Genomic DNA, 16,163 nt, shown 5'->3' on the forward strand with positions numbered 1-16,163 from the left:
CGAGCTGGGCTCAAGTGATGACATGGGAGCTGGGCTCACACATGCGAGCTCGGCTCACACATGCGAGATGGGTTCACACATGTAAGATGGGCTCACATTTGTCATCTGGGCTCACAAATGCGAGTTGGGCTCGGTTGTGCCCACTCGAGGTGGGCTCAGGTGCCTTCACGCGAAGTGGGCTCAGATGACGCGAGATTGGTTCAGGTGATAGTATTCGAGTTGGGCTCGGTTGTGGCCACGCGAGGTGGGCTTAGGTGCCCACACGCGGGCTGGGCTCAGGTGCCCACACGCGGGCTGAGCCCATGAGCCCACATCTTATAAAAACAGAGGTAACATTGTATTTATTAATTAAAAAGGAAGGCGGTGCGGGCCGAGGTGACCAGACCGGCTCGCATCAAAGGACTTTGTGTGCAATATGAAAAGTGACTCATAGATGACTGAGTTGCTCGTAGATTGCGGGGCCGACACGAGTTATTCCTACAATTACGGGAAGAAATGCGGAGATGCCGCGAGATTGTAGGAAGCGTGTGGAGCCGGTCGAGATTTACGTGACTGATTGGCTGAAGGCCTGACTTTATCGTGGGCTTGAGCTACACGGGTTGGAGAACCCTAACCCTAGCCTACGTGACTTATTCCCCAAGAACTACGTGAGGCTTGATCTCTATAAATAGGGTACGTAGGCACTTGTATGAGACATGAGTCGACACTTGATAGAGAATAACAAACCTTATTATTTCTTAAGGAGTCAACATACAAGCTTAGCCACCACCATTCATAACCTTACTCCGCTCTCAAACACCGTCCTTGATCCTTGTTCCGCCCATCAACCTCCACAACACTGTTATACGAAATTCTCCCTATAACAGTCTTCATGCGTTTAAATTTATAAAATTGTGCGATGAATATTAAACCATCATATACATATAGAAAAAATAAAAGTATCAAAATTAGACAAACAAAAGTTAATAAAATTTATTGTTTAAATCAAATAAACTAATTTTTTGACATTAATGTAATCATTAAAATCAATCAAAATATATGTACATAATATCTAATATATATGCCTATATACAGTACAATGCCGAACTAGCCTAATTACGGCCTAGGCGGGCAGGCAAGAGGCAGTTCAATATGGTCTTTACGCCTTCACAGGTATGGAGGGCAGTTATAATAATCTTGGCATATGTATGTTGCTCATTTGCTCCGACAAACATTGTTCCATGCAAAAAAAATAGAGCAAGATAACATAAGGATTGCCATTGCTGAATAGTTTAATTATTGGTGATTAGGGTGAATCGCACGGGTATAGGCTCACAAAAGAAATGCATGTATCACAAAAGTAGTTGAACAGATCTTGTATATACGAGTCTTTACCTTACAAATCTACGAAGGAGACAAAAATGAAGAACACTACAAGCTTGGTAAACTGAGTAAAAGGATCTTACATTACAAACCTGTATTGCACAAATATGAGAAACTTGCAAAATTCATTTTCGGCCATGACTATAAAAAATAATACTAATCTTCACAATTACAGCTTGGAGATACCGGAGGCAATGCTAAGTTTAGGATATTTGTGGATCAAGTTGACTATATATATCTCAACCTCGTACAATATTCGAGAGTGTGGTGTGTGTGGACTTTGCGATACAGATTATTTACACAAGTAAAACCATGGTTTGAGAAGATTGGAACTCATGTAGCTGCTCTAGGAGTTCTCATGCCGAATCCATGCTTTGTCTTCTCAACTCTGTGCAAAGATTCTGTTAGTAGTGTTTAAACGACATTACATGTGCTGATTAGATAACTATATGACTAATAGTATTACAATCTTTATAGCTGCTCAACTATGTTCAATTAATGCCACTAGTTTTATCAGGAATATGAATATTTATAGCAGATGATACTGCATGTAAGGAATGTTTTAATAATTGTAAGGTAAGGGTAATCAATCAATAACATATTTGTTTAGGCAAACACTCTTGTGCAATCCATAGGTTGTCAACTAGTCCAGCTATAGGTTTGCTCGAACCTAATTAAAAAAAATAAAGAGGTTTCTAGAATGGAAAATATGACCAAGGGAATGACAATTTTCAATTGAAAGAGGCAGGCTGTTAAAAAGAAGAAAATAGAAAGAGGCAGGCTGACCAATGAACCCTTCTTTACTGTGTGGAAATCTAAGCTATTGAGACCTTAAATTGTTCTTGGAACGTGAATCTGCGACATGACTTAAATTTATATCTCATTTCAGATTAACCTATCCTATGAGCAGTGAACTATGACCTGATTTAACCAATAATGTAGCTAAAAAGTTGTCATTATATCAAATCTAAGTATGAGCCTAGAGATATAGTGGACCCTGCCCATAGTAAACCACACTCTAAACTGCTGTACAAACTATAAAAAAGGTAAAAGTCTTACGTCGGGGCAAGTTTTCCGAGGCTATCCAGCTCTTCACCAGATTCTTCGTCTAAAACCCTCCCAGATATCTCAATAATGTATGATCTATCAGTATCTGTTGGGAGTCCCCTTTTCCCAAGCAACTTCAGGTCCTTTTGATGAAGTTCTCTCCCATTAACAAACACATTAGTATCTCCACCAGCACAAGTCTCTGGCATTGGAAAATTAAATACTTCAATAGACGGCTGTCAGAAAGAAAGAAAACTTATTAGTTTAACATTAATGCATATGATACAAGCTATAGTTCAGACAGCTTTAAAATCTCTTTTCTGAAGATGTAGAACTCATACAGGAATTATGCCGAGGCAAGGTCCACCCATCACACCCCAGAATCCAGCTCGGGAATCATACCTAGTGCACATTAAAATGAAGAAACAATCAAAATATTGACTGAATATAGAAGTTTGAGAAACAAATTAAGGACCTGGCATGTAAGGTGGACAAGTATATGAAACAAAGAAGAAGTCCAGTCTGGACATTTATTTCCTGAATATGTAAAGCACTGGTTAATAGGTAACCCAATAATTTATTTTCACATTTACCTGATCATACTGAGTGCAGATTATTGGTAAATCTTCCTACCAACTAAATGATAATAGAACCGCAGGCATGATTACTAAAACAATTTTCATCAGTAGAAAGAGAAGTATATTCTTACCAATATTCTCCAGGTTGGATAAGCCCAGCAAACTTCTCAGCTAACTTTACCAGCCTATTTGGTATAGGATTCCCATTAACTGTAACATCAATTATTTCGTCCTCAAAACTGTCACCGGATATGTCTTGAAAGCCCTCCCTGATAATGTCGGGAAAGAATGGACTTCCTTTCTTCACTCTTGTTTTATCTTCTTCTCTGCTTATATCTCCTGATTCAATGGATGTTCCTGTATTAAAATACTCATTGGATGATATATCCAATTCAGTTGCTGCTGCGGAATCTTTCCCAGAATTTTGTTGTGAAATAGCCTTTACTGGTATTTTCATCTCTTGCTCAGACAGATAATTTTTTCTCTCCTTTACAGATTGGTTTGCCAAGGTATATCTAATAGAGTAATCAATGTGATCTTTAAGTGGTGAACCTGAAGGTGGACGAGGTGGGATGGCCTCTGTTCGGAGTTCAGAAGAGTTGCTCTTTATATTGGTACTACTCAAAGAGGTTTTGTTGTCTTCATCCTCGGATGTAAAGGAAGAAGTGGAGTCTTCGCTTTTTACTGCAGCACACTGATTGGAGCTTAAAATCTTTTCTGGGGATGTTGAAACTTGTTTCCTGTCAGACAAATGCATATCATAAGTCGAGCAAAAAGAATTATCTGATGAAACATCCGTGCTTCCACTATTTGAAACAAAATTTGAAGTACTCTTCTTGGCTGAATAAGAGCTTTCATCATCCATTGCAGGAGTTTCCTTTGCTTCCTCATAAAGAGAAAGAATAAGTTTCTTATTAGCAACTTCTACAAATATGAGTTTGGAGCATGCTGCACATCTTATCTTCTTTCGACTTTTCTGTGTATAAAGAAATTTCTCGGGAAGTCGGAGCAACTCAAAACAACTGCAACATGCAAACAACGGTGCACCACCGGAGATAGGGTAGCAACAACGTCCACCACTAGACAGCGCCACCTTTGAATGACGCTGTTGATCGGAAACACCCACTCCGAAGTGCTGATCTTTGGACCATTGTAAATTATGATAACTTTGCTGAGGGTGGTTCAAAAATATAGGATCATAATCCTGTGGACCAAGTGCACTGTGTTTGTCACGAGGATATGACATTGGGTTGTTCGGATCATCCAAATACCTTCTATCCCCGTACGCAGAAGAAGTGATTGTGGGTAGAACCTGAGGATGCTTATTGTAGCACTGTGAACAAGAGCAAGACGGTGAATGCATAATTATGTTATGCGAATTTGGTTTAACTGTTTTCAAAGTCGCCTTGTCACTACTCACATACTGTGCCGGGTAGTATGGATGAGGATACTGTTGCTGTAAAGGAGGAGGTACTCCGTATGAAGGACCCCTAAGCACCGGTGACTCTGAAGGATCCTCAAACTGTTGTATTTGAGTATGCATTGTTGGATAGAACTTAACCGCAGCCTTTTCACGATCATCCATGTATGATAACAGTGGACTGTAATGACTAGTGTATGAGGGTCCAGCTACATATTTATCAGCACCCTTATACTGCATTGAGGTCCTTTTCTGGCCTCCAGATCCATCAGAAGACCAAATCTCTGGATTACTGTAAGGATTCTGATGAAAAAACGTCCGATCAGTATGGACCTTTTCTTTAGGTTTAGAAGCTACATCAATCCTACTAAGTTGATCCTTTAACTCATTCAACTTTCTTAATATCTCAGCTTTTTCTTGTTCCACATAGTCAACCTTCTTAAACTCAGCAAAGTCACTCCTGCTCTTCACAAACTGGGATGTTTCAACATAATCATAATTACGTCCTAACTCCAAAGGACCCTCGTACGAGTGCATTGATGAAGAATATCTCACCCTTCCAATATCTCCCCTTTGAGTGCCCCGAAAATATTCATCATCGCCTCTCTCACCAGATCTCGGATCAAATCTGTTGTCTGACCTGTGTGATCCGTATCCACGGCCTACTCCATAACTCGAACCCCCAAATTCTTTACTACCTCCAGCAACATTCTCATCCATCCCCCTTTCATATTCGAAATTTCGTCTATCTTCTCTACCCATAGAGCTATATAAATGTCTCTCATGCATCTCCCCCGAAATTTCCATCCTCCTAGTCATACTAGAACTACCAGTTGACCTAACATCTTTGATTGACCCATCATCACCCAAAAGAAAATCCCCAGAAACCCCATCTACCTCAAAATTCTTATCTTTTACTGCAAAATGTAAAACAAAATAACACCTTTTTTAAACACAACCCACAAAAAACAGTAACAAACAAAATGCCATTTTAATTCATTAACAATTAAAACATGAATCTCAGCTTCAAACCCATAAACATCATGTCAAAATTGAATCGTTCAAAATTTTCTTGAATGGTAAACATAATTAACAGTAACATACACAAACACACAAAAACATTGAAAAGGTGAATAAATTGACAAGAGGGTACCTCTAAGAACAATCCCACAACCAGCACATTGAAACACAGAGTAATCTGTGAGCTCTGGAAGTAAATTCTTGCAGTTTGGGCAACGAGCCAACCGAACATGTCTCTGTTCGGACATTTTTGTAAGCAAATCCAAGAAACTGGAATATACAAAAGACTGTTATATGAATGAAATGTAAACGAGAGTGGTAGAAATAATTGACAAGAAGAATCTTTAGTCCCGGGAATGATGAAAGAAGCTAAAAGATAGGAGATGCTGAGAAAAAGACTAAAGAAAATTATTTTGGATTCGTAAAAGACATATACATGTATTCAAGGAAGAGAAAGTTCCAAGAAAATCTTACTTGTGAGTTGTGTTATGTATGTTGCAGTAATTCTGTACCTCTGTAGGACAAATGCTACTGTACAAACAAAGTCAAGAAGGTTAAACTCATTTATATCTTGTTAATAATTGTTACACCAAATTTTATCACATTTTATATTACCGAAAATCAACATTAAGAACTAGAAATTGTTGTTGGTTCTGAAATTTAATAGTTTTGTCTTTTTTAGATTTTGAAAAACCTGCATGTTCAAGTTAAAATTTTCGAACTATTGAAATATATACTTATAATTAACGATAAATATGTCGTAATAATTAGATGTAATAAACCGAGACCGAGCTATCTAAATAAATAAATAAATGTGTGTTTATGTATGTTAATGTAATGTATGATATGTGCATGAGAGAAAAGACTTTTCAAAGGTTCTGGGAGTTGAGGGAAAAAGACAGGAATGGTGTAACATGTAGATATGACATAATTCAATACTGTAACAACCTTGCTTTTCACCTATCGAATATTCCTATCTACATGTTTTGTAAACCAATTGTACAACATTTATTTATACTCTTCTTTATTCAATTATAATCAAGACTAGGCACTGATGTTTCTCTAGAATAACAACAGTAACAATTACAACTCACTCATCTTGCCTTTTCTTTTAAGATAGGATTATGCAGAGTAACAAGGATTAACGACTTAGTATTACCATTTCTCTGCCGACTCAGGAAACAGCACATAAGATTGGACAAAATATAATCCATAATAATCAAGACTAACACGCATTAAGGTGTTGATTAGCTTTAGAAACGTTCTCCTTCCATTTTTTTATTTGTGCTATTGAAATTCCTTCTTAGTTAGCAATTTCAGTTTAATTCTTAATTAGCAATTTCAACTTAATATGAAGTTGAGGGCAAGGAAATTTAATTTGAAGTTGAGGCACGAACTTTGATTAATATAGGAAATTGATAATAATCAATGCGTTGCTATTTGAACTCCCGTTAATATATAATTTACGAAATTATTTATAAGCCTTTTTTTAAAAAATTTAGGTCCATTAACTTTGTAAATTTGAAACTGCAGGGAAATTGTAGCTTAAATGGTACACATGTGGCTTTATTTATCAAATATTTTAGTATAATAAAGTCTTATATATGATTATTTTAAATAAAATATACTTGAACAAATTAAAACTTAAAATCGTAGTTTTATAAAAAAAATTAAAAAAAGTAATTTTTAAAACTCCCTCAAAATTATTTTGTATTTTACTTGGGCTTCACTTGAGCGGGTACGTACTCTCGCAACATCAGAAAACAGTAATCTTGGGTTCATTGACTTTTTGTATCGGTAGAGGAGAGTGGGTCAACTGAGGGTGCGTGTATACTGCGTCAACTTGAATTATACTTATTACATGCATGCTCTAATTAGCTGTAGCTGTATACATAATTGACTTGTTCTTTTTAACTTGTTCATATATTACTACTTCAACCTTAGCCTCTTCCTTAATCTATGACTATAATAGTGAGATTTATTATAACTTGGCTAGGTTTGGAAATGTTTGTGCCACAAATCAGTTTGATTAGTCGAGTCATTATACAACCATATCCCAACACCGTCCTTGCTGTTTTACCCTTCATCACAGATTACCTATACAATACTTAATTCTATATATGCTATCGGTTTTTTTATGATATGCCATGTCATATAATAATAACTCATATATTAAATTTTGGTTGGTTTTTTAATAATAAATTTTAATAAACAATATTAATACTGTATTTACATCGATTTCATCAGTAAAAACACTCCAAAATTATAAAAAATAGTATTTAATATATGTTCATGAACACGTACTAAACAAATCATATTCCCTCTACCCAAGTGAAGTAGGGTCAGGAATTGCAATTTGCAACACACTTCGATAACACAGTAAAGGCATATTCATGTCGGAAACAACCGAGACATGGGTCTCACAGAAACAAAAAAAAAAAGATTTTTTATTAAATTTTTAAGGTATAAATATGAATATTTTATATATACTTTCACTACTATGCTAGTAAATCTTTAATAATTTGAGTTATACTTGATTTTATTATATAGTCATGTGATGATAAGTTAAAAATTAAATGATTGAAATACTTGTTGTACTTGCATATCAAAAAATTCAAAAAGTCTAATGAAAGTGATAAAAAAATTGAATTTGGACCAACAACTCTTTAACATATTTCTTTTATTAAGTACATGATGCCCAAGCAAGAGATGTAGGATCCGTAAATAACTGACAATGTTTATGTTTAAAGTTTTATTTCTCAACTTGAAAGTTTAATTTCTCTTCCCACCCTTTGCCCTGCCTCTCAGAAATTACAATTGTACTATCTGAAGTGGTTCTGATCTCAAGGTCTAGGCCCAAGGGTGCAAACTCCAGATATGACTTCAATCATAAGCAGTACTTAAAATAAAGTAGCTCTTCACCACCTAGTAGTATCTTCAACTCTTTGTTGTTAATGGAACTCATACATCTTGAGTTTTGAATTGGCTAACGGCACATTCCATTGCTATAAAATGATCCATTATTTTTCGAAAAGTCCCCCTCGATAGAACACAGAGCTCAAGTTGTCCGATGGTCTTAATTTTACAGAGGCCCAATGTAGCCATCATTGACAAATGATCTGTCCAAACACTTGCAGCATTCTTGTAGGACCTCATCATTTGCTTCCCGACTTCTTTTCCCAAAAGATGCCATAGTGACCGGGAATTATTGATATACCGGCATGACTTGTGAAATCCAACACTTCCAGTTTTTCTGCAGCTAGCAGGTTTGCTACAGCTTGGGCTGATACTAGTAAATCTTTCTCTGTGTACTTATCAAGGTGGACATTCAGCAGAAGGTTGCTCCTGCAAACAAATTGGAACTTCGGGTTAGCGTTGTGAAATCCAGTTACCTTCACCACATCTCCTATTCTATACCTGTACCCTGCATGTGTTAATCGAATTACTAGTTCACATAATAATGAAGAGAAAAACTGCCAAGACAGCAAAGACACATAGATCATTTAACTATAGAAACGTCATATATCATATTATAGTGACTGTGCACAATACAACTAATTGGGGAAAAGTGGTGCATTTCTCAAGTACATTTCTCATTGACAACACTAGGACAGGCAGATCTGCCCATCAAGAAAATAATTTGGAGTAAATGTATGATTTTCGACCTTGTAAAATTTAAAAAGATACAGATAGCAATTAAATTAAATTGATTGGAGATTCCATAGTTTTCTCTTAGCACATTTACTCTAAACAAAATCACGAATACCTGCAAAATTTGTATAAACTGGTGTACGAGAATTTTCGGAACGTATCAAGGGTGTGATGAGTGCGAGAAGAGCAAATGTATGGTCGGCTGAGGGCTACATGGTCATGTTGTTTAGGATATATGATGACATGCTCATTTGGTGGTCAGATGGAAGACATTGCATGCTAATACTCAAAGTTGCATGATCACGCTGCTTTTAATTATTATTTATTTTTAATTAAGATTTGTTTTTATTAATTTTAGGATTTTATATCCCTATATAAACAATATAAAAAGTCTTATGATATAACGTATGAAGAATCTTTTATGTATGAAGAATCTTTTATGAAAATCAAAACCCTTAAAAATTTTCTCTTATATCTTTTGTGTGGATTCAAGAAAATCTTGGATTCAAATATTAAAGGATTTCTCGTGTAATAATACTTATGAGGATTAGCGTTTACTTATCATATACTTATGTGATGCGTCATAAACGATCTCGTAGTCTTCACCAACATTGACTTCAGAGATATATACCAACTGGTTTAAGTTCCAACAAGAGTTACCAACTGGCTTAAGTTCCAACAAGAGTAAGCCAGAATCAGAAATCTCTTTTAGAGGAATGAATTCATAATAACCGAGAGTAGGGAGCAGGGAAAAAGTTGAGGATTCTGGAGGCAAAATTGGGTTAACATTTGCCCCAATCCACCCTTCGGAAGACCCATAGTCAGCACTTAACAGTGGTAACTCTACTGCATAGTGCCTTAGTTTGCTTAAATAAAGTAATATCGACCCTGTCATTTTACCATATATATACTTGACATTAGGATATAGTGCATGTATTAAACCATATAATTGGTCACCCCGAACACCTTTCATGAACAAAATCACCCAAATCAGTATCCGGCTTGAAGATTTTTGCGATAGCTGTTCGAATTGATGTGTCCTTAACTTGATTTGTAGGACCCCATCGTGAATGTCAGTACGGATATCTTCCCAGACTAGTTTAAAAGTCTAGAATGCATGTAAAATTCCGTAGGCAAATGTAGAGGACACAACTTGAACATCGTCACGGTAAATTATAAGTCCGCATAGAAAATGGCAGTACAAGGATTGTTCGAAGTCAGACCAGATATTACTTCATCTGGGCTACAACATGGAGTCTGTATTGCCTTCATTATTTTCTTAAACTTTGGATTATAGTAAACGATATAACGACTGAAAAATTACGTTGTAATATAACATGGAGTCTGTACTGCCTTCATTATTTTCTTAAACTTTGGATTATAGTAAACGATGTAACGACTGGAAAATTATGTTTGTAATATATCATAATAAAGATGAATTATGTATTTTATTATGTCATTAAGTGTATTTAGTCATAAAACCGTATTTGTTATGTGCTACATATGTTCTGTGTCGCCAGGATATTTTTCGGGTATTTATTGTGTATTTTATTGTATGTTAAATGCTTTTTTTATCAAATGCTATACGATCCAAACTTTTTTTTAATAGCTGATATTTCAAATAAAATGATTGGCCTTATTTTGACTAATATGACTTGTACCATATCGTTATTCTCAACATCTAGTTATTTTTAGGAATTTTCTCGTTTCGTGAAAAATGACTTTTTCGGACCCCTTCGGGTGTCAAAATCCCCCACAAAATCATATTTTTATTTTTATAAAATTATGGGACTTTCAATTATTCCATTTCTCTATATTTTTGAATTATTCACAATTTTTGGGAAATTTTGGCATATATATTGTATATATTTAATTTTAAAAATTTAAAAATTAATACTCAAAAATTATTAATTAAGGGCGAATTAATTTTATTAGATGTATAATTAGGGCCTTAATTTTAATTAGGAGTATTATTTTTACAAATATAAATAGCCTAATTTTTATTAATTATTTATAATTAAATTATTAAAAATACTGAAAAATCAGAAAATTCTCTGAAATTCGGGTCGTGTGACGACCTCAACCCCGGAGTCAGGAGTTGACGTCATCAACAACAATAACAAACATAATATAATGAATTCAATGATAGAATATAATTACGACCCCTTTACCAGGATCTTTTCCAAGTTTAAGTATGACTTAGGTCAACTACTACAAAACCAACTTATTACAATCAATCTTAATGCAACTAACTTAATACAACAACTCAACAGACCATCCTTGGTCCCACACAACTACCTCAGAGAAGCCTGGAACGGAAGGAACTGGAACCCTGCCCTGACTACGACAGAAGAGTCTCCTAGGCATCTACAATACATATATATAAAATATTCTGCAAGGGTGAGCAATCAATTGCTCAGCAGTACCACTATATGAATAAAAAGTAAAACGATTTACAATAAAATAGTTATAGGAACAGAATTCATAACTTGCAAGAAAATAGTTAAAACATATATAAACTGGATATCAAAACTAGCATGCTCTGTAAAATAAAATCAACAGTCGCGTGCTGTGCATAAATACCAGAATTCAATTTTAGCATGCAATTTTCCTTTCCAAATCTTCCGTTCCATTACAGGAACCATAAAATCATTTGTCCCGTTACGGGGACCCAAAACCATTTGTTCCGTTACTGGAACCTCAATCACTTGTTCCTTCACTGGAACCACAATCACTTGTTCCGTTACTGGAACCACAATCACTTGTTCCATTACTGGAACCACAAAACCACAATCAGATATGTATTGGATGTTATCTAGGGATGGTTGATCAGGCCTCCACACAAATTATCTAGGATAGTTGGTCGAGCTATCACACAAAATATCTAGGAAAGCTGATCAGGCTTTCACACAACATAACTGGATCCGCAGAGACTAGCTAGGTCTCTTATTAACTATGCTGGACTAATCGGTGAAGACAGAACGCGCAATCGAATTAGCCACTTACGCAACGTTATCCAATATCTGATTCATTTTATCCAATTTTCAAATTCACTTTTACCTATCTCTTTTCAAAATAATTCTATCACAACACACTATTCAAAACTTTCTTTCATTTTAATCACATTTTAGAGATAAATACTTCCAAAAGTTACTTTTCCCCAAAAACATAATTAAACAATATTTTCAAATACAGGGGATACGTAACTTAAAATATTTTTGTTCCATTACGAGAATAAAACAACAGCTATTCATATATACCGAACCATAAAAGAATGGTCTGGGGTACTTTCCTTGTAGAGCTTTTCAACCATTAATGATTGACTTTGAACCGATTTGGACACTCGGCTTTATCGTCTTACTATTTAACTATCCTGGATCCGGCCTCTACACTCATCCCCCTTCGATTGGAACCTTGTGGAGCTTGTCAACTGATCACTAGATTATCTTTAGTCCAATGTCAACTTTCGGGCCTTCCGACTAGAACCTACAGAGTCGAAATACCTTAATTTAGACATTCAATTATGCTTGACATATCCTCGCTAACAAACCTATCCATTCGATATCAAATCCTGACTCATAAATATACGCATTATAATAGCACACATAATATTTAGGGTTCACGTTCTCGAAAATCGGTTCGGTGTTCGTTTTCAAAAAATACATGAACTCGTCATTTTACGAAATTAGGGTTATTGGTTTTGGCAACACATTTCACAACAACATACAATCAGGTTCTGTATATAATATATATATATATATATATTTATATATATTCGCTCGACGTCCCGATAATTACCGGATACGCTCCCATATTTCCGTAGTTTGATTTCCCGGAAATCGGGAAGCGTCTCCTTTGTTTATCAGACTACCCGTCGAAACAATTCGACGTCAAATCAACAACAATCAACCCAACAATTAATTCAACAATCACAATTTACCATCCAAATTACGCGCTCGACTCCGATATAAAATATCTAATTTTCATTTCCAAAATAATTTTACGAATTAAATTAATGTTTTAAAATTTTAGGACTCAGAATTAATTCATCACGGTCCACCGTCGGCTCGCCGAAACTCATCATCGACGGCGGTAAAGTTCGCGGGTACCCGATTAATTTCGGGTTTCCAACGCGTACTTCACCGATTAACTTAACAATTTTCCGCACCAAAATCATTTTATTTCACGAATTGCCATCAATTAATTTTTGCAGAGAAAAATTAAAACAAAATATAATTAATAACAGTTTTAATTCAGCACAGGAGCACGTGCACAACACGCGCGAGCAACATCACACAACTGGAACAGAACACGGCCGGAAACCATAGAAATCAGGAAACACAACCTCAACATAAACGCACACACACCGCACGCGCGCACCCGTTTCACACACACACACGATTTACACACACACAAAACATATATATATATATATATATACCAAACACATATACACAGATGAAGCCGGAGCAAACCCCCGGAAAAAGAACAGAAATGACGACCATACCGGAAATAACCAGCGGCACCAAATCAAGAGTAAATGGGGAAAAATCAGGAACACGAAAAACAGATGCATGAAGAAGACGAAGTGGGAGGGTGAAGAAAGAGAGAGAGAGAAATAGAGATGTAAGAGAGAGAAAATAGAGATAGATGTGAGAGAGGAAAATGAGAGAGATCAGAGGTCTGGGTGTGTGTTGTGCATTTTTGTTTCAACGTAGCAGCCATTGGACCAATCAGTAATTGCCACCTTCTGTTTATTTAACCAACATTTGACACGTTTCTTTCCCCTTCTCAAAGCCCAACTTTTGACCCGTATATTGCGTCTCTTAACGAACAACCGCATGTATAAACTTAACCCGGAAATTATCAAATTAATTTTAAAATATCACAAATAATTCAAGGTTATTAAAAATAAATTTTTCATAATTTTTAAAGTATATTTGAAACGTAACTCGTACCCACATTTTACAATTAACGAACTGAGCTGCACTTAAAACAATATTTCGAATTTTATAAAAACATAAATTTTGTAATTTTGAAATAATTTCTGAAACGCAATTTATACCCGCTTTTAGCAATTAAACGAATCAACATGCGGGTAAAATTAATCCCAAAAATTTCCAAAATAATTTTAAAATTCTCGGAATATTCCAAACGTAAATAAATTTGAGTTTCATAGTTTTTAAAGAATTATGGAATTAAATACGGATTTTACAAATAAATACAATCAGAAAATCATACAGGACTAAATAATTGTTGAAATATTAATTTCTAACTTTTATAAAATGCTAAAAAATTATTAAAATTATAAAATCATAAAACTAATTTTAGAGACAATCCAAATATTTATGGATTTAAAACTGTAATAAAATCACCTTTAAAAATGAGACAGGACAATATAACTCAATATTTAACTATAGATTCCAATCCTTTACACCAATAAATCACAGAAAAATAGTATATATATCAACACACTGCTTCCAAACCAAGACACATATTTTATTTAATTATTTATTCAATTATTGCACTTTAAATTAATAAAAAATAAATGAGTCATTATATCCTTCCCCCTTAAAAAGATTTTGTCCCCAGAATCTGATTTAATTAAACAAGTGAGGATATTTGTCAAGCATATCTGACTCTAACTTCCAAGTAGACTCTTCTACTCGCAGATTTATACAAATCATACTTACTATAGATATAAACTCATTCTTAAGGACTCGCTCATAACGATCTAGGATTTGGGTCGATCACTCCACGTAGAATAAATTTGGATGAGAGCCCACTGGCTCCTAATCAACGACTCGATTTAAATCAGAAATATATGACTTTAACATTGACATGCAGAACATACTATAAATTTGTTGCAACTGCGGCTACAATACTAACTCATGAGCAACTTTATCTATCTTCCTCGATACCTCGAACGGTTCCATATATTTAGGACTCAACTCGCCCCTTCTAATCAAACCTAACCAATCTCTTCCAAGATGAAACTTTTGTCAATACCCACGATCCTATTTCTATGTCCAAACTCTTTCGATGCAGATCCGCCTTCTTTCTTTGTCTATCACGAGCTGCTCCAACTCTTTTCCAAATCAACACCACTACGTCCTGGGTGTGCTAAATTAATTCATGACCTAACAACATTTCTGCTCCCACTTTCTCTTAATATTGTGGGGAACCACACTTATGTGCATACAAGACTTCGCAAGGTAGCATTCCCCTACAAGCATGATAACTATTAACATAGAAAAACTCAATCAATGGTAGGTGATTTTTCTTTTAGATCCAAAATATATACTCTCAATATATCTTATATTGTCTGAATCGTCTTTTCACATTGGCCCTTCATCTATGGATAATAAATGGTACTCACTTTCAACTTAGTTTCCAAACATTCGAACACCTCTTACTCATTTCCATCAGTTAAGGCTGAAAAGTAATCTCATATATTCACTTCTTATCACTTTTAGGTATTTGAACTTCACATTCCACTCTTTCCAATTCTTTTATTAACTCCTCAGTGATCTTAACCACGTCCAATCCTTTCCTCCTGCACAGGGCATCTGTTACTACACCGGCTTCGCTTAGGTGATTTTTAATGGAAAGATCGAAATCCTTTATTATCTCAGCTAAAATTCATACTTGCAAACTTAGCGTATAGTTACTTCCTTTTCCAATAACTTTTACAATTATCGAACTAATTATTTCATTCCACTGGCCTCCAGAGACTCCAGGGCATTTATTTATTACTCAAACTTCCCCCATCTTAAGTATTTTCTTCATTCTTATCTTTATACATGGTGGATCTACCTTATATCCTTAGCTTATTACTCCTTTTCTCGCATGATTGGAAGAACTTCTTATATTGCTTCTGCACCTAGAAACTTACCTTACTATTGGCTTATATACACTTTACAATTCGCTTCTTCTAAAAACTACTCCTTGCCTTACTACAGGACAACCAACCCGTAACTAAAATCACATCGAACTCTTCTAGCTCGAAGGGTGACAGATCAGCTGCAATTACGTCCAAATTCTAAACGCTCGATCTCTTGGTCCTTTTGAAAGTTCTGCCTCTA

General features: G+C 35.3%; 1 protein-coding gene across 1 annotated transcript; it reads right to left on the bottom strand.

Moving 5' to 3' along the window:
* Window positions 1-1,329: 1,329 nt before the first annotated feature.
* Window positions 1,330-5,878, bottom strand: LOC141724042 (uncharacterized). Its single transcript, XM_074526026.1, has 5 exons — window positions 5,561-5,878; window positions 3,119-5,324; window positions 2,751-2,811; window positions 2,422-2,645; window positions 1,330-1,750 (listed from the first exon to the last, which is right to left on the bottom strand). Exons 1-5 carry the CDS (start codon window positions 5,673-5,675, stop codon window positions 1,696-1,698), a joined length of 2,661 nt encoding a protein of 886 aa, XP_074382127.1. The 5' UTR covers window positions 5,676-5,878; the 3' UTR covers window positions 1,330-1,695.
* Window positions 5,879-16,163: the final 10,285 nt, after the last annotated feature.

The sequence above is a fragment of the Apium graveolens genome, chromosome 5 (assembly GCF_009905375.1).
Source record: "Apium graveolens cultivar Ventura chromosome 5, ASM990537v1, whole genome shotgun sequence".
NCBI classification, from domain to species: Eukaryota; Viridiplantae; Streptophyta; class Magnoliopsida; order Apiales; family Apiaceae; genus Apium; species Apium graveolens.